At 34.4% G+C, this 20838-nt stretch overlaps 1 protein-coding gene across 9 annotated transcripts in view; it reads left to right on the top strand.

The window, feature by feature from the left end:
- The first annotated feature begins 4097 nt into the window (after nt 1-4097).
- Nucleotides 4098-20838, top strand: part of LOC145664867 (uncharacterized) — a 32033-nt gene continuing 15292 nt past the window's right edge. The window contains exons 1-2 of one of the 9 annotated variants that reach the window (XM_081731902.1): nt 4098-4140; nt 17084-17545. In XM_081731902.1, the coding sequence (XP_081588028.1) occupies nt 17157-17545 (389 nt within the window). In that variant the 5' untranslated portion in view covers nt 4098-4140; nt 17084-17156. The other 8 variants (XM_081731904.1, XM_081731900.1, XM_081731901.1 and 5 more) reach the window with 8 other exon arrangements.

Here is a 20838-nt window from a genome sequence, read left to right as displayed (position 1 = left end):
GACTTCCACCGAATACATCAATCTATTTAGCAGAAACCTGTGCAATTCGCACGGCATTGAAAGTGCCCTACAACGGAAACTACCTATCGTGGGCATTTTAGTGATAGCCTTAGTGCGTTACAAGGAATATGTAGAACCCCATGGACATCTGCCAATACATGGTTACACATTAATATTCGTAAACAGCTTCGAATATTAAATAACAATCATCAAGTGGTTACGTTAATTCATACGCCATCCCACTGCGACATCCCCGAGAACGAAATCAGTGATATCCTGAGTTGATATGCAACCGAACATGATACATAATTGATCTCCGGCTTCCAGCAACTTCTTTCTCCGAGATGCTGCTCCAGAAACGGCAAACCGAATGGCGAACCTACCAACAACAACAACGGTCAGGACCAGGGATTTTTTATTGGCAACTAGAACCGACTCCCACCACGAGAAAATGGGAGGCCCCTCATAATTGGACAAGAAAACATCATTTTTATATTTTCGTCTTCGTTTTCATTCTGCAAGGACTCCCGTCCAACAATATATACAGCAGCAGCGCCCATCACGTTTGTGTTATTGTAGAGAAAAGGAAGGTTCTATTGTGCACCTGACCTTTCAGTGCTCTCTAACGCCTAGTTACCGTCCGATACTCAACAGAGTCATTCGTTCTGTTTATTTCAGTAAAACCGTAACAGTGTCTTTCTTACTAGCTAACAAAAACCACCTCGTTCTTGATCATCTGCTACAATATTACATAGTAAACAACGACGACTTGTAATGGTGTCAAAGTGATCAACAGTGCAGTGCTCTTGTTATTCATAGCAGCTTGTAGTATATAGTATCTTCGAAATAGTTAGTGTTCCACATGAAGTGATTGCTTCGATTGTGTTATTTATTTTGTTCCCGGATTCATCCTGGACCATTCATCTCTACAAGTATAGATCCACCTTTTATCGACTGGAATGCTCAGAAGACGAGTAACTGAGCATCAAAACATTGAGAGAGAGTGTGACGCTTTTTTTCTTTTTTTTTACCCACGTACAATTTATGTGATTGATTATTTTAGTAATTTAATACAAATAAATCTTATTACACCGAAATATTACACTTCTAAGAATATAGAAAAAACAAATAAAATCAACAAAAATATTTGGAATATGCATTTGGATCTACTTCCACCTAATTGTACTCTACTCTTCACGGACGCTTCAAAATATAAAGGAAAAAATGTTGGTGCAGCAATATCAATTCCGAATTTAAACATTCTTAAAAAATACAAACTTCCAAAAACCTTCACAATTTTCGAAGGAGAGGCTTTTGCAATGAGACAAACTCTAATCCACATTAAAACTTTAAAACTTTATTGTTCATGTATATGTTCAGGCGCTCTCAGTGTATTACATACTTTAGAAAAGACTAATTGGACTATCAAAACTACCTGGCTTTTACTTAATATTAAAATTTTATATAAACAATTACTAGAAAATGGGTATATAATTAAGTTTTTATATACTAAATTACATACCAATATAAATTACCATGATGAAACAGACCTGGCCGCGAAATCGGCATGTGATGATGGACAACCTGCTCTGATTAAAGTAAGTCATTAAAATCTTAAACCAGTGGTTTGTCTTCAACAATCTCAATCAATAAATGAATGGAAAGCAATTAATCGACAAGGTCCAGGCAAATTCTACTGGCAGATCATGGAGATAAATACATCTAAACCTTGGAATATCATACACAACTGGGCAAGACATCAAGTTATCCTATTTTATCGACTATTTTTCAATACATCACTAACACCCCATAAATTATACAAAATAAATAAAATTGAAACTAATCTATGTTGGTGCAAAAAAGATATTGGATATATTGACCATATAATTTTTGCTTGTGATAATAAGAAAAAAGGAAGGAAATTTATAATGGATACAACTTTTAGGAATCTTGGATATGGACCACACTGTTTACAAAATCTTCTGGCATCAAATAATTGGAAAATCATTTACACCATTATAGAATTTCTACAGCTAAATGAAATTCAAATATAAAATAAATAAATAAAAACGGACTAATCTGATAAAGCAATTTAGCGAAAACTCAGAATTAGAAGATTATAATTAAAATTTATTTTTAAACCAGTCCGTATAATCAAATGGAGAAAATATAATAATTTTTATATCCAAGTCTGATAAAAATTTTAAAAAAATAATTTTATGTATATCAACAGAGATCAACAATTTCAGAGAAGACCTAATTATTTGATTTCAAGGATTATACGGAACCACTGACAAGGAATTTTAACTTAAATTTTGGACTATTAAAGACAGAATATATAACTTATACATAGCAAACCAACAAAGTGTAATAGGGAATATAGCCCGAAGCTGCCTAAATAATACCTAAAACTACTTCTGGGCAGTGATTTAAATTGAAGGGAAATTTCCCTTGGCGCAGGGAAATTTTGAGTAAATTTTGGAGAAAAGGGAAAAAGGGAAATTGCTTGTAATCTCTCAATATTGCACGGAAATTTGAACCTCTCTTCAATCATTTATAGATTGAATGTATTTACGTATCTGATTAATCTAATTAAAATTCAGTATATATTCAACGTCGTATTTATTCCAAACATAATCCGTTGAACATATTTCATATAAATTCTCACAAGTTATCTTGCTTTGCATTCGTTAATATTTATCAACATTACACATCGATCAACATATTCAGTTAAATTCGAAACATTACAACAATGCTTATTTAAATTTTTTTTATCAAAATTAATCTTCCTCTTGTTGAATTAAATGCAATGCAATAAGATGAAATATATCTCAATTAAATTATCACTCCAACTATTATAACAGTTTGGTTTTCCCAATCAGAAGATATTTTTCCAAACTAGAAAATTGATTGTGAAGAGGATTAATCGATGTAAGAGAAGAAAATCTGCGTGTCGTGAATGTAAATATGTATATATGGGCGAATACTGGGTCATTGGTGTGTGTGTGTTTGTGTAAGTTTACAAATTTTCTGGTAACTGTGCGCACAGAATTATAAATTCTTAAGAATTCCGCATCTCTAAACTCTGTATTGTGCTTACGATAGAGACCTGCACGGGCCGAATTTTTCGGCCCGAGCCCAATCCAGTCCGAGTGTACGTAGGCCCGGCCCAGCCCGGGCCCGAAAAGTTTTGGAGATTTTCGGCCCGAGCCCGGCCAGGCCCGATAAGTTTTCTAAAATTCATGGCCCAAGCCCGGCCCGGGCCCAATAAATTTTCGAAGTTTCATTTTGTAACATTTTTCACGGGCACACTTCTTCAATGTTTGCCTTTATTTTAATTATCGTTTAACGAATGTCAATAATTATTAAAGAATTGCAATTAATCGGCCCCAGCCCGGCCCGACCTGAAGAGAAATCACTGTCGGCCCGCCCAAGCCCGGCCCGGCCCAAAGGAATAATAGAGTCTGCCCGCCCCACGCAGGTCACCAGCTTACGAACATTCCTCGTGTACACCCAAAGACAGTAGCAGCTAGAGTTTTCTTTGTAACTGTTCGTATTCGTTTCAATAAATATGGGAGTGCTGTTCTTAACTAAGTACATACCAAATATATACTTAATATTTTCTTTGTACCTTAGGTTACATTAGACCCTAATATTAAAATCTATCATAATATCTAGGATAAAAATTAAATTTACATAATATTTATTTTATATTCTTTGTGATTTATTTAGGCTGTCCGTCCTGACCTAGGTATTTATAGGGTTTTTCCGCAGTCACACCAGACAAATGCAGATATTGCACCTTTAACAAGGTCTTACCCTACACCTTTCCATATTCTTCCCCGTCCTCTATCGCGACGCCTTATATACCTAAACAACAAATCAAGTTCAAATTCTGCGTAAGCTTAAAGGAAGGCTGTCAGGTATCTGTTTGTATGTGGTTATAAGATTGGGGTGAGGGGGTGGAAGCGAAAACGATTAAAAATACGTTTACTAAATACAGTACTTGAACGGTTTGGATGAAGGGAAATTTTGTCCGGAAAAGGGAAATTCTGAAGCTTGTGAAGGGAAAACGGTTCTGAAGGAATTGGCATCACTGCTTCTGGGTTAAAGATTGAAAAAGAAAAAGAGTGATCCAAGGTATCCAGAATTTTTACTTGCGAAAACGGGACGCATACGAATCGGCTACGGGGAGGGGGATATCTAACTTCTTTTGGGACTCAGCAGTATTCTCAATTTACAAAATACACAAATAAGAGAAATAACACCATTTCTAACTTTACGTGTAGGCTATCACACAATTAATGGTTCCCGATTGCAAGTTCTACCCAACAATTCTTTTAACTAGCTGAACACTCATAATTAACACTCAATTCCCATTTGGAAATTCAGATGTTCTAGACACGGCTGAACCTTGGCAACGAGTGTTGGTACGGAAGAAAGTAGAATTTGCATTCACGATTTACATTTTGAACAATAATTACGGGACACCTAGGTCATTTTACTTAAAAGCGGGGCATTTAGGCGTCCCGTTCGAGAATCAGAAAAAACGGGACAAAAAAGGGACTATCCCGGCTGAAACGGGACGTCTGGTCACCTTGGAATGTCATTTTTTAACAGGGAACTTATTTTGGTTCTGGTGTAGTTTCTGTGTACCACATTGTGGAATATGTACAGGTAAAATTCAATACTTTGGATGAAAAGATTTGTTTATGACGAGCAAATTTCTCCAGACGACAGAAATAAATACGAAGTAATACGACTGTATTTTATGTTTACAAGTGTAGGGCTCCTAGTGTGAAATCATTGCAAGCGCTGCACGACGGATAAAAAAAAAAAAAGTACATATTAAAGATGATTTTATTAGATGCTATTTTGCACATGCCGTGTATTTCTGCTCAGTGTATGGAACCTGTATTTTATGTTTGCAAGTAAAGAGTTACTAGTCAAAACTGTCATGACTATTGAAACTCACATCACAGCCCAAAACAACTTAATTTCACTATCCTCACTTACGCGCATACCCAACATCGCTGGCACGCCTGCTCCTTCGAACATACCTCCGCGCTGGCCCAGCAACTTCACCTTGCCCTGACTCAGCATTCATGTTCTTTAGTAGCCATCTAGGCCGCATTTGTACACAAATCTTAAGTGGATTTTAAAATTTCAATAATTACTTATGATGACTTACTTGAATTTCGTGCAGTTTTATTATACGTATCCATAGTATGAGTTGGAAGCCCCGCAGGGGTTCGTTAGGTTCTGTTTTTGACATTAAATGGATATATTAAAGACTTTCCCATATTTTTTCGTGCATTTTACAATCTGTGTATCTGTATAGTAAAACTAAACCTTGAATTTTATCCACGTCAAGTAAGATATTTTCATGTCGCCCAGCGAAAACCTTTAGGGAACAACAAGAAGGAAATTATCAAATGAATTATAGTTCTTCAAGAATTCCTTCTACTGCTGCGCCAAAAGTAAACCAGAGCGATATTATTTTCAGTGCATTTAGCATGGGTGGAAAAATTGTGCAATAGTTTTAAAACTTACGCAAGTAGTTGAAGCATGTAAATATTCATCTCCATAATGTAAATAAAATAAACTGGCTTTTTTTTTTTTTTTTTTTACCACTGTTGAGGTTTAAAGCAGCACCATTTATACAACGTTAAAACTTTAATGTTGTTTGAATAATTTAGAGGTCCATTATATACACTTTGGAGTTTTTTTTTTTTTTTTTTTTTTAATAGAACCTAATGCTTTAAAAGAAATGAATCCTTCCATTTTTAGTATAGGCTAGCAAACGGTACAAAAACGTGTAGTTGAAACGTCCAGGAATGGTTATATTGGCGGGGAGGGTGGAAATTATGAAGCTATCGGAGTAGGTTAAGAATCAATGAGGAAAATTTAATACGGTAGTGCAAGAAGGAAGAAGCAACACATTTTATCAGGCTCCAGGCTTTGTAATAAATAAATAAATAAGAAAGCATGGCAATCTTTACTTTAAGGATTTCATTCATGATTGGTCCAGATATTCGATTTAATACCTAGATACATTTATTTTCAGTATAGAGTTGCATCTCCTCACTTCGTTCGTTCTTGTTTCCGCGTTGTATTACAGCTTTTGTGTGCAGTCACATTTCAAGCATGTGTTACTGAATCAGTGCGGGTACTCGAGGTGTGTACTGTTTGTGTCTCTTTGCAATATGCGTTACTTTTGCGTAGTATGTGCGCTAATTATAATGTGGGAACATTGAGAAATATAGCTTAGTGGATTATTGGTGGTGTTTGTCGTGAAACTAGTGATGCTTCTTTTAGGTAATATTCTGGTAATTAGAAAATTATGGAGTCTGTTATTTGAGACATGGGAGTAGTAACTGCATTATCATTCCAAACGCTGGAGAAATTCCATTGTCAGTCATTCGTCCACTTTTTTCTATTTCTTGAGGACACATTGAAAACACCGTGAATTTGTGGTGTCATTTAAAGAGAAGTTTGACTTCGACAAAGAACGAGAATCATGTGTTTACAGTTTGGGTAATAACTTCTGGGAATTTTTTTTTTTTTTTTTTTTTTTTTGAGAGACTAATATTAAGTACACATTTTTATATTTTTTAAGGATGATAGGCAGTTGTGTTTTTTTGTTAAAATCCCAGATATTTTTTGACTTTTCATTTTTTCCCTACTTCCTCTTTTTTTTTTAATATATAGTAAGTTTGGAAGGATTGCTGCACATTCAAGTATATAATTAAAATATGGTTACTACTTTACATCAACCCTGCAATACGCGCGCGGATTTTTGTGACGTGGATAGTTGCGCGGGCTACAACTAGCCCATTTGATTTTGTTTTATTATGTTGCCTAATTTGTTAATATTTCTATCTTTCTTGTAGAAAATTGTATTTATAAACTGTTTTAAGCCTTTTATACACAATTCGAGAAATATGTTTATTTCGAAAGCTATGTATATACAAATAAGGCCAACACCATTCATATATTCAAAAGTGATACACGAGTAAGACTGTAAAAGTTATTTGTGTTTAGCAGTAAATGGATCATTCTGGCGCATTTTAAACTTTCCTTCATCGTAAACATATATGTTAGAATTCTTTAAAAACTAAGTATAATTTTTTAAAAATTTTACAAACCTTACAAATAAACGAATTACATAAAACATATATTTTTTCAACATAATGATTTTCTGGTATCAAAGTTTGATTACGATTTTGCATAATTATACATGTGCTATTTACACTCGTATATTTTTTCTTTTTATATTTCCCTATTCATGTCCTTCTAAGCATGTTCTGCACACGAGTAATGACTGGTGAATGCACACTTTCCTTCATGCATTGACCACTCATCAAAAGCATCGGAATGCCAATAAGGGGAACGTACAGTCTCGTCTGTAAGTTTTGCATGACGGTTAAGTACAAATCTCAATCTAACACTGCCAATGTAAATATTGGTACAATCAATCTTAAGTCTCAAAATGTTTTCATCTAAAATCACTTCTAGATATTCAAGCTGCGACAACGCAAGCCTAGCCTTACCTTTAGGTCCTGGGAAACGAAGTACAATATTATGAGCATGAGTGCGAATGTTACCAGTAGGAGTGTCTTTTTTGCATTTGAAATTGTCCTTTGTTACATAATAATTTCACAACTGTTTTTACTACTATCATCAAAAGGTATCAGTGATTCCTGCCGCCCGGACTTCTCAGTCACATCTTAATTTTCACTGTTTCTGTGTTCGAAAAATGCATTTCTGCGGTCTCAAAATGTTCACTATCGCCATCTAGAAAACATTCCTAATCAGAATTGTCATTTTGCAAACTCATTGACCATCTGATCAACACTCAAACTATAATGAAAAACCTTTGACGTTTTGGAACATTCGTGACAGCAATAGTCGCGCGAGCTACAGATGTAGCCTATGAAACTTTCAATCAGAATAAAAATGAGCTCCTTTCGATTTTACGTTCGACCACATATGAAACACGCAGAATAATAGTTGATAGAAAGGTACACAGACATCCTTTGAGTTAGCATCTCGAATTACTTTGCCGCAAGGAAAACAAAAAGCTGGGCTATAATAGTAGCCCGCGCGCGTATTGGAGGGTTAAATGTCGTCTTTGATATACTTTTGATTCATTGTAGTTTATGCATTGGGTTAGGGGGCTTGTCCCCCTTAATTCTATAGTTTACATGTAGTTTTTCATATATATTCAATGTTCTTCATTTTGTGCTCTTGTACTGTAGCTTTTCTTTTTGTTTCATTACTTCTACATCTTGTCCTACTGGATTACGACTGCCCATTTGGTGCATATGGCCTCGAGTTTGATTCTAGGTAGGAGAAGATAAAATATTTTTTTTCACGGGCATTCACTTTTTATTAATTATCCGTGAAAATTAGGTTTTCGGGAATATTCGTGGTTTGAAAATAAAAGAAAGATAAAAAGAGATATTTGCTTCTAAAAGAGAGTAAGAAATACTTACTTGTGTTAGAAGAATTGCCATGTAATGGTTATTTTGTTTCGTTTCTTTCATTACATGCTTTCCGGAAGTAAGGAAATGTAAACATTAAAAATTTGAACATTAGTTAGTCTAAACTGTTTTAAGAGAGGATGTTGGCGATGTTCTAGATTTATCAGCACTTCAAAGAAGCAGTGTTAAAATTACGGAGAGAATTTCAGCCGGAATGACCGTGATTTCTATCCGATTCGATTTCTGAGAAACTGTGTACAGAACATTAAGGAACTATTCAGAGAAATGAGTTCTTTAGGTAGAGAGTGATTGAAATAAGGGTCTAAAGGAGAAGATTGTCCAGAGTATGATTAATGTGACATTATCATGTAATCCATTCTAAAGAGGCTCAAACTCAAACGATATAAACTGTTTGGTATCCTGATTGAAGGTTATGGGTAGAAACAAATGTCTCAAATATACTTTTATTTCTAAATGTCTTTGTAAAACAAATCACAATATACTTTCGTAGTATTATTAGTTATTGTGCTGATAGCATTACGTTTCTTAAATTTTATTTTGCTGAGATTTACAATATGTGTGCAGAATGAAAATGGTTATACAACTACTATTGGGAGTGTTGGGGTTAAGAGTTTTGAAACCACACATAATTAGCTACAATGTACGTGTATGTAGTACTAAAATTTCAGTGTTCTTAATTACATAAGGGTCTCTTTACATCAACAAGTTAGCTTTGCACGGGGTGAGTTTCGTGAGCAAGCGAATTAGTACTACACGGAATTAAGCCCCAAATGAAAGGAGTGGACATCTAGCACTGAATTTTATTTTTGTATCAGTATGTCAAAAATACAAAATTACGATCCTAATTCACAAGGGGTTGCAGCAAAAATCAACGGAAGTACTTGAACCTTACTTCAGTCATACCATTTTCCATGACACTAGTTCATCTTGTGGTTTCTCAGTCTGCTTCCTCTCTTCTATGCATTTCTGAAGTTATTTGGAAGTTATATTGATTGTAAACTGAGCTTATCTTGGCAGAATAATTCTCACTGTTTTTGGATATCTTTTTCTTGCAACCTGCTTTTAAAGCTAGTTTGAAGTTGTTTAGTCTCAGTGTTATATTTTACTTCTTCATGAAATAAATTTATTTCCGTATGCGCGTATTAGAAATGAAAATGATAGCTTGCAAGCCCTCAGATCGATATACATAACACACTAAATTTATTATCTTCGTAAGAAACGTTATTGGAGAGTTATTTTGCGAAATAGAAATTATATAATTGTAAAAGCATTGGTTTCAATGTTATTTTACAAGGAAGGAATTGAATCGAAAAAATAGTTTCCTATGAAGCCAGCATATCTTGGGTTGAAAATATTGAGATAGAAATAGCATAAATAATGTAAGAATCATTGCCATGTAATTATGTATATCATAAGTATCTCACACATTGTATACACTCTAACACCTTATATAGTCTACGAAGATATTCTAAAATCTCGTGTGAAGGTAGAAAACTCTCCCTCTCCTTCGTCTTTACGCTTTCTTCTAGTCGTCTGTATTGCTTTACTCATGTCGTTTCTACTAGGTTTCGAAATGCATACGGTCGTGCAAGCGATGAAATGAAAACAGATAAGGCGTTAATAGAATAAGACCCACAAGACATTAGGAGTATAAAAGAAAATTTGAGGACATATATGATGGAAATGTTTAATCTCGATCAATTTCTAACAAGTCTTAACATTCTTGTCTTTCTTCCAGAACTAAATTGAGTTTTTTATTCTCTTGTTTCGCTTCCTTAATATGCATTTTTATAAAATATTTCCTGACATACCCTAATTTCCATAACATCAGAACCTATTGCAGACGAATTATCATCGTTATTTCAATATTATTTTCTACCTCGAACTATTGTGTTTGTTATAGTCTAGGTATTTCATTCAGAATATACTCGAAAATATGCGATCCTTGTTCAGAACTTGATTTCATATATTTTCCGTTCCTCTCAAAGAATGAAATTTAACAATATTTTTCTTCTGATTTTACGTTCAGACTTAAGGAAATGATTAGAAGGAGCACCCATCTCATATTGACACTCATGGATACGTCGATTGACGTAGAGTTTTTAATCTTATACCAATGCTCAGGGACGGATCTAGGGAGGGGCAATTCGGGACATTTGCCCCTGGGGCGCAGCTGGTTGAGAGTATATAGGGTGGCGCAATTTCGATGCAAGAGTAATGCTGCCAAGTTTGGCTCAGTCAGTATGAAGGATGATGGGATGATTGACGGGATGAGTAATTGAGAGAAACGAGAGAATCCCAAGAAAACCCACGCACACGAGTCAAATAATAGGAGTATAGTCAGGTTTCCAGCATTTAAGGAATTCCAATCCAAGTTTTTGCTTCTTTGGAAGTTATCTTTTTGGGGACTTGCACCGATCTACGTGTTTGATAAAACCATTTTTGTAAAATACACAGCTCATAACCGTTTTCTTGTCCTATTTTATATATAACATAGACACCGCGTTTTTTATTCAGTTCATTCTTTTTTTCTCTCTTCCCTGTTCATCTCAGGACCTTTTTTGTACGTTTCTCTTATATAGTAGTATGCATTCTTGTTTTTACTCCTTTTTTCTCCTTTCCGTTTTAATCCTTTTTACCTTCCCACTAAGGAAGGAACCAACTGAGAGTTCCGAAACGTCAAAATCTTTAAATTTTTCATGGGTGGAGTCATTGGTAAGTAGCCAATTTTTTGTTAATTATTTAAAATACTTTAGGAACAAAAACGTCGATTTATTAAAGCGCAATTACAGTTCTTACACTACAGAAGAAACATGATTGACGCAAATGAAATATCGTAGAAGAACTTTTAAAAGGTAATATGAGACCATATAGTTTGAAGCTTAAAGAAAATAAACGTCCATAACTTGTTCTTCCTTTACCAAAAATCGAATTTAAGTAATATTTTTTAGCTACATTCTTATTAATATTTAGTGTTTTAATGTGCGAATTTTATCGAGCGACATCATTTGTTCTCGAAGCTCTTGTAATTTAAAATAAGGCAAGGTTATTTTCTTTTTCTGTAATATATACTAGTGTTTGTCAAAATGTAACACCCAAAAAGAATGGCGGGAATAACACGAAACTGAGTATAAGTAGAACAGTGTACAGGCAAAAGTAATTGTATTTCAAGAGAGATGGCAGATGCGTAGGCCTAGCATTGCCCTCTTGTTTTGGGGTGAACTTCGCTTATACAAGTGTTACAACACTCAGTTTTATAAAGAGCCAGCAAACTAAGTAGAAACATGAAAGCCAATACCAGTTAGCTCTTTCGACGTAAAAGGGTCAAATTTCACTTAGGAGTGCATTTGAACGAGACATCCTGTTTCGGCTTTTTAAGAGACAAGGATATCATACCGTGAGACTTTGGTTCATACAGGGCTTGATGTTACGATTGTGACACATGTGAAAAAACACAAATAGTTGGCCTTACAAAGCGAATGTGGCAGCTGAACAACGAAATACGACTACAGCACGGAATTATTGGCATTTTGTACGAATGGCTGTAACGGGCTTTACAGCTTCGTTCATATTGTTGGCTCGACGCTGGGGCACTGTAATGGGTGTGAACTTGTTTTTGCCAACAGTTGCGTACCGTCTGGTGCGGAATCAACTGATGGAACTCACATCATGTTTTTATCTGTTTTTGACGTGCAACCACAAAAGCCCCAGGCAACGTTGAACAGTTGAACGCCACGTTGTTGTCCTGAGCGACAAAATGTAGGATAGTTTGTAGCCAGGGTTGGCAAAAACCATGGTTTTTTATTGAAAAACCAAAAAATTGATTTTTGGGTTTAAATTCGTTTTTTTTTGGGGGGGGGGGGGTTAAACCAGGTTTTTTGGTTTAAATAATGTGCTCTATGTATTTATATCACGTATGGACAGAAATAAGTTTGTTTCGCCTTAGTGTTATTATGCAACAACCGGGTTATGCTGGAAGGGGTCACAAGCTTAAAGCGGAATCCAAACCGTTTCTTGCTTTACGTCCGAGAGAAATTGTCCTCCATTTGAACTCGAAACCGGGTTTAATTGGTCACTAATGCGATATGTCTGCCGATTCACTCACGAAGGACTCCTGATAAAAATACGTTGTGTTTTACGTACTTGTTAATAAAATTCTCAAGAGTCATTTCAGAAGACCAAAAAGATAAACAGTTGAACAAGTGAAACTATTATACACAATTACATATAGACAGTTTCAAAATACTGCAGAGTACAGAAGAACTAATTTAGTCCAAGTTAGTTCACTACGACTTTTATTAGTCCAAGTTAAAGAAATACAATAAGAAAAGTGAATAAAGATACGAATTATTTGAGTCTACTTTGGTTCTGACCCATATATACATAGGCCTAAATAGATACCAAAGATACTTCTGATTTCAATAAATGCCTGTCGTGAGGTTTGTATGCCCCCTCCCCAAAGTACGGCATTTTGTGGTATTTTATCAATAGTAAACATTAAAACGAAACAATATTTAGAATTTTTCTTTGATTGCAATCGGGTAACAATAAAAACAAACTATAAAACAATCACAAAAGAAACATTCATAAACTTATAAAAAAACAAAAGTTTTTTTCTTTTTTGTAGTATAAGATCTTTAAGTAGTGAATGGAAAATTTGAGTTTAAATATAATAGAAATAGTATACGGGAGTGAAACGTGATGACCCACGCATGTGTGTTCATCAAGATTTTACGAACACTTACACCTTAAGAACCTTTTTCGTTTCTTGGTTTATACGAGTTGGTTTTTTTGAAGAAAAAAAAAACAGCTGATGGTTTAAACCAGCCAACCCTGGTTGTAGCCAAAAGTACTTTTCGCCAGCCATGGCATTCACGTGCTCAGTGTAGTCGGAGACGTTTGTAGTTGTTTGGCAAGTGAGCTGACCCAATGGCATGAGCACCATCAGTCCATTCTCCAGCAGACAACGTCGAACCGTTCGCTCACGGAAGTTTACTCTCGATACAGTGCTCCAGCGTCAAGTGATCTCTGTGAACTGAACTGTATAATCTACTTCGACCTGCTTATAATATGACGGTCATTCTGTGCTGTAGTCGCATTGCGTGGTGCTGGTTCTGGCTCTCCACTTCGTAAGACCTTTAAACTGTACATGAGCTCATCTCTCTTGTTACAGCATTATCCATACGAAACGAAATGTCGCGGTATAGCATATCCATTTCTCGGAAACCGATCATTTTGCCCGATTTGAACACCTACAGACTGAGAATGCTTGACGTCGATGAGGCGTACTATCGTCTGCCTTCTGTTTTGCACCTCGTTGATGAGGCATCGCAGAGTGTGACGGATTTCGAACAGAGGAGAGGGCGTTGCTGGGTATGTGTGGTCATCGTATTGCAAATTTAATGACTTATTACTGCTAGAATATTTTATTGATCTTCGTAATTTAGTCTTGTTCGGGCAATTCTTTCTGTGTCTCATTTTTTACAAACGGTAGTTAGTGATGTGAGGTGGAAAATTTTCCGCTATATTTTTCCGGAAAATTTTCCGTTCTAAAAAAAATATCAGTAATCAAGTAACAATTCCTCAGCAATCACCAAATTGATTGAATTCATGTATAGAGATGTTAAAAACTGAAAGACCGTTTAAAGAATCTGAAAATTTTCATGGATCAGACAATTTTCAGTACTATGTAGGAACAAGTTAAACAATTTTTATGAATCCAAATATTTTCTGTCTTATATGGAAAAATTGAAGAACTTTTTATGAGTCGGAAAGTTTTCATCATTTTGAAGCAAGAAGTAAAACAACTTTTTTGTGAAACGGAAAGTTTTATTGCTCTGTAGAAACAAGTGAGAGAAATTTTCATAGATCGGGAAATTTTCATCACGATGTAGAAACAAGTGGAAAACATTTTTCATAGGCCTGGCAATTTTGGATATTATGTCTAGTGATGTTAGGTGGAAAATTTTCCACTATATTTAACTGCACATAGAGCTACAAAATTGAATTTCAGTAGAGGAAAGTTAGTCAGCAACAAATTATAATTTTCCAATTAGCTTTCGGACCGGAAAATTTTCTATTTCAAGTTGGGGAAAAGAAATACAGTTTCTCTCTCTCTCTCTTGCTCTGCGAGCTCCTTCGTTGCTAAGCGGTTAGCATACGCGCCTTTGGCATGGAAAACCTGGCTTCGATTCCCAGCGGGAGCTCATGTAGTTCGGATTCCACGTTAATCACTTGGTACCGTTTTATATAGTCTCGCCGTTGAAAGGGACGTTAAACTCAAAATCAGCTCAATTCAACTATTCTCTCTCTCTCTCTCTCTCTCTGTGTGTGTGTGTGTGTATGCAAAGTGCAGAGAACATACCTCGAGTTCGTAGAGTACAAGTATTCCATTCTATTATCTAAAATTTCAATTTATTAACAGTTATTAATATTTTCCGATTCATAAAAACATACTCCACTTACTCATTCGATTCATGAAAAATTGTTCCACTTGTTCCCACATAGTACTGAAAATTGTTTAAGCCATGAAAATTTTCAGATTCTTTAAACGATCTTTCACTTTTTAACATTTCTATACATAAACTCAAATAATTTTATGAATATTGACGAATTGTTACTTAATCACTGATATTTGTTAAGAACGGAAAATTTTCCGGAAAAATATAGAAGAAAATTTTCCCTCACATCTCTACTAACAACGATGTAGGAATAAATTGAGTATGTTTTTATGAATGGGAAAATTTTCCGGAAAATTTTCATTGTACAGGACAGACAATTTTTCGATTCATGAAAAATTGTTTCACTAGTTCCTATATCGTACTGAAAATTGTCCGATCCACGAAAATTTTCAGATTCTTTAAACGATCTTTCATTTTTTAACGTTTCTATATATGAATTCAATCAATTTTATGAATACTGACGAATTGTTACTTAATCACTGATATTTGTTAAGAACGGAAAATTTTCCGGAAAAGTATAGAAGAGATTTTCCACCTCACATCTCGACTAAACAACGATGTAGTAATAAGTGGAGTATGATTTTGTGAATCGGAAAATTTTCTGGAAGACCCGTGTGGAGTATGGGAAGACGGAGGAGCTCTCTTCCTTCTTGGGCAGCAACTTTCGTTGCACAACGATGCCAACAGGAATTGGAACCTAAAAGAGTTGTATTACACGTCCCCGTGTTAATAACCAATGACTTTACGGAAAATTTTCATCACTGACGGTAGTACATTTTAAATAACTAAAAATAAGCGTAATGTCATAGACACTCGTACATCAGTGACTACCATTCGTTTGTCTTTTTCTTTCTAATTCCTGATTAGCAAAATTAGCGACTAAATTACTGTCAAAATTTGCATTTGGACAAATTTCAAAGGTATCTTTTTGCACGTGCGTGAATCCTATCGATAGTTTTAACAGCAAATCTGAAGTCAGTTTCTTTCTCATTTCACAGCTACATAAAATATAATATGGCACAGTACCAAATCTCAGATTCCAATAGAATAAATAACAAAACATCCTTTCTGCAATTAATCTACATTAATCTTTTGACATTGGAAAGGTATTCCTATACTATTATGACGCATAAATTTATAAAATTACCTCATTGTCTATTGTGCGTTGTGAAACATTTTAAAAGTTGCAGGCTTATTAACTCGAAGTATTGCAGTGACAAATAGTGTGATAACTCTAAGAGGCCGCAGTGACTCAGTGATAGAATACTCATCTCTGATGTGTGAAGTTCCTGATTTGATCTCAGGCCTTGTAAAGTAAGGTTTGTAGTTTACAAACACCGTCCGTGGGATTTCGCCACTTCATTCCGCTTAATTTCATCATTATCTAACATCTCGTTATCATCGTCTCTTTTGCCTCTTTCGATAATGGTGAACCTTACAGTAAAAAGGAGAGAATTCTGAACAATAATGAACGTTTGCTACATTCATTTATTTACTTCTTCTTCCACACTATTGTTTCGTCCCTAGCGACTTGTGGAAAATGAAGGTAGAATATGATAATGGCAGCTCTAGAAATAAATTAATGTGTGCAGTGTGTTAGTCAATTTCGAAGTGTAGGAATAAAAGGGAAAACTTTTGTACGTGTGTGTGTGTGTGTGTGTGTGTGTGCTGCTCTTTAATTTTGCATAGTTAATAATACCAGATTTGTAGAAAAGACGAGTCTCTTCGTTTTTATATCATTTTTCTTTTCGTAATCTAAATTTCTTTCTCTATTCGACTCCATCTATTTGACAGTACAATTATTATAATACAAATTAATCAAAATAACCTCTGGAATTTTGTTTCAAAATATTTTCGGAGATATTGAAAATAAAATCTTCAATCTCATTAGCACGATTGAAATATGTATGATTTATAAAGTAAGTCGTGCTTGTGTTAATCTTATTTCAGCATGTTATAATTTATCTCAGTAATAAGAGTGTTGATCCTTTTTTTTTATCACCGTAGCTATAAGCTCTCAATTTGCAATATTCTATGTAATGAGTGTGGCTTGTATTTAGGTGTGAGTTCGTTGAGTACAATATTATATAGTGATTCAAATTTTTGTACTTTCAGAATTGTTCATTTCTCCCAAAAACAAGGTGATGAAAGTCTCAAGTCTAACGTAAACAACTCTTGAGTTAACCAAATGGCTTCCGAATGTTTCAATGACACTTCAATTAAAGTTGAAATAAAAACAGAAGTTGACCCCATTGAAGAATGCAATTATGAATTCAATAATGGTTGTTCCGAATTAGAATCTGAATTGGAAATTAAGGATTCTACCTCACCATGTTCTTTGGAATACGTTGAATGTAAGGAAGAAGTAGAAAATGAAGCGGAAGGAGATAACGACGTTAAAGTCTTCGTGTTAGGAGAAACTTTTGTTTCTAATTTCCCAGTCGCTGTAGAGAACGATGAGGATGATGCAGTAGCAGAATCAACCCGTCACATTTCTGGCACTACTGGAAATCAGACCGAAATAAAGGTTGAAGAGAGTGATCATCAAGAAATAGGTAGCAGTTCTCAGGAACTCAGGTAAGGTGATATGTATGCAATTTTTAAGAAGTTTGTTGTATGTAATTTTTTAAAACTAAACGGGGTTCCTCAATTTATGCTTGCTTCGTTTACTTTAAATTTGTTGACTTATAAATAATTGAAAAAAGAAATTAGGGCTAACTTGCGGATGTCTTATTGTTGTTGAAGTTCAATGTTCTTCCTTAGCACAGAAGATATATAAGATTTCACCCGACAGTCCGTAGCACCATAAGGATTGAAATTTCAAGGCTCTTGAACCATTAATCGAACGCGGGAGCACGTGCACTTAAAGCCCTTTCTTTGGTGACGAGACTAGCGAGTGCGACGTCTTGTTGTTTTTTTGCCAATTACGACATTGAACTAAAGTTCAATTTAAGAAAATTGAAGTTTACAAAGATTGAACAAAGAACTATGTAAAAATGATTGCTTAAGATGAAATAGTTTCAATGACTTGTTTTTGGTTTGATTTGATTTTGAGTTTAACGTCTGTCAGTACCAAGGCTATATGAGACACGTGCTTACAGCCTAACGTAGGATCGGAACCACATGGGCTCGTGCAGGGAATGGATCCCGGTCTTCACGCTAACTGCATGTATGCTAATCAGTTAGACGCGAGGTAGCTCACCTAAATATTTTGATATTAATAGTCAAACTATTATGTATTGTATTCTGTAAAGTGATTCAGCTCCTGAATATGATTCGCATTTTTGTGCGTGGAAAATGTTAGAACAAGATTCCAATAGAAATTCGGATACTGCATTAATATTACATTTAAAGTTGGGACCGAGGAAAGCTAAGGCAAGTATATGAATTCTTTGACTGCGATAAAACAAGTGAGAACATAAATGTTAGCATTAGTATTTCTGTTCTTCGCACAGGAAGTGTAAGGTTTTGTAACGGATATTAAACGGGAGGTTTGCTTATTATAGAAAGTGCCTCCTTTTCCCCTTTAGGTGCGGAATTTGTGAAGATAATGAAACATATTGTGTCATCTTTAATAAAGAGCTGTAACGAATTACACACGTGCTGCGTAAGCACATCCTCATACCGAGTTTTTTTTTAAAAATATATATAAAGAAAGGAAAATTTGAATTTTGTATAGGATTCTTTGCCTTCACTTTTAAGAAAAGAATTTTCGAAAACATTAGAACTCATTCCTTGATTTGTAAACAAGTATTTACATACGTTATCTTACATCTCGTACAGTTTCCTCGGTCTTGTACATAACCGCAGGAATATCTTGCTATACTTAAAATATATTGATACATATTATGCGAATACATAACTTTTGGTTCCTTTCAAATATTTCTAACTACAACTTACTTAAACTAATAGTTTTATATTTAAATATTGAGATACTTATCTCCATATTTATATTATCTATCTATACGAAATCAATACGCTTCGCAATTTATTATTCAGAACATGTCTATTTAAAGGTTTAAGGAATATAATGCATAAAAATCAATACATGTATAACAAATTAAAACTTAATTAAAACACTGCAAACGTTTTCTCGTTCGTTGAATTTTATGTAAATTTCTTTTGACCAATGAAAATTCCATAACAAATTACGTTATCAGCTAAAAGTTTTACAGAATCAATAGTAATTTTTATATGTATTCATTCAGTTACAGATACTCAATTTCTTCTCCAATCGTTAAGCAGATATGTTGACCAACTTTTAATTAAATTATCTTGATCATTATCCATTTCCGTGTTTCAATAATATTCTGTTCAATCCAATATATTTTTCATGAAATTTGAAAAAAATATTATGAACATTGAAGCTTCAAATTTCTTTGGAAAATATTTCATGGCTGCAATTTTCAAATATATGCTTCTTACCTTAGATTTCTCTAATTTATTACTGTCTTAATTCTGACTTCTATTAATTCTGGAAAGTTTCAACTACATAATCAGGTATATAACTTCTGAAGATAGTCATATCAAACTCAAGAATTGAATCTGCTATTATCTTTCAAATATATTGATACATATTAAGCGAATACATAACTTTTGGTTCCTTTCATATATTTCTAACTACAACTTACTTAAGCTAATAGTTTTATATTTAAATATTGAGATACTTATCTTCATATTGATGTTGTTTGCCTATTATGAGATACGCTTGCACTAGAGGTCTGCATGGGCCGCAATTTTTACCCCGAGCCCGGCTCAGGCCCTGAATTTCTAATGTGAAACTCGAATCCGAAATATGTTTTAGCCTTTAGGCCCGGGCCTATATGACAGTCAAATGAGCCCCACATAAACCTGAATTACAGAAACTTAATAACTAAGTCAAAATTGTACTTTTATTTACAGCAAGGTTAGGTTTAATTTTGCATTTGTGCTTGGGGCTCGGCCCGAGCTCCTGCAGACCTGTAGGTTCCATCAGCTTCTGTTACAGTTTACGGAACACAATCAGCAGCGTTTTTAAATCTTATTTTTAATACTTCCTTTACATTATATCTTCATAATCACTTTAAAAAATGGGTACAAAACTTAAGAGAACATTGCAATTCTTTTTAGTACTAATTTCTCTTTATGTATTAAATCCCAGCTTATCTTAAATATAAAACATTCGATTTTGAAATATTGAAAATTCTGATTATTGTTGAAGTTACTTCAGTTAATTTTTTTTATCATCTGTTACAAGTCTATGTTTTATGATTGCTATTTGAAAATAAACGGAGAAAGTTATCAATACGTTTCATCGTATCATGTGGACCAAATGTTTCCAGAGTACGGTATGTGAAACTTCAAATTCCATACAATATTTTAAAGAATGAATAAAACTGTCAGCCTGAAATCAAACCATTATCTCTATCAAAATCTTTTCAAATATGAATGTTTTGACTACAGCTTCGAACTCTGAATATTTTCAAAACATCTACATTCATTAAGTAGAAAGTTCTCGTTTGTACCACTGTATCCTCGTCTGTTATATTTCCTTAAATTTCATGAATTTTATTTCTTATTATAGGAAAATATAAAAGATTAAAAAGATTATAAATAATACTGTTCTAATTTAAATTCTGCAAACATTTTAAATTAATCTATAATTGCTGTTTCTCTCTGATAACACTGGTCGACAGTGAAATTTTCTTTCATGAAACAAAGTGTTCCTTATAGTTTTTCGAGCTGCTGAAAACGAATCTGATCTTAATTTTGACTCTGCACCCTCAGATTTTGAAATAATGTCAGTTACAGTAGATTTTGCTTAAAATTTTAAGGAAATCACAGAATTGCAGGGTTGAAGCCTCTCTACTCCTTTCCTAACTATCCCAGAA

This window comes from Thermobia domestica, chromosome 11, assembly GCF_964235325.1.
Source record: "Thermobia domestica chromosome 11, izTheDome1.hap1.1, whole genome shotgun sequence".
In the NCBI taxonomy this organism is placed as follows: Eukaryota; Metazoa; Arthropoda; class Insecta; order Zygentoma; family Lepismatidae; genus Thermobia; species Thermobia domestica.
This window is presented reverse-complemented; position numbering and strand designations above follow the sequence as displayed.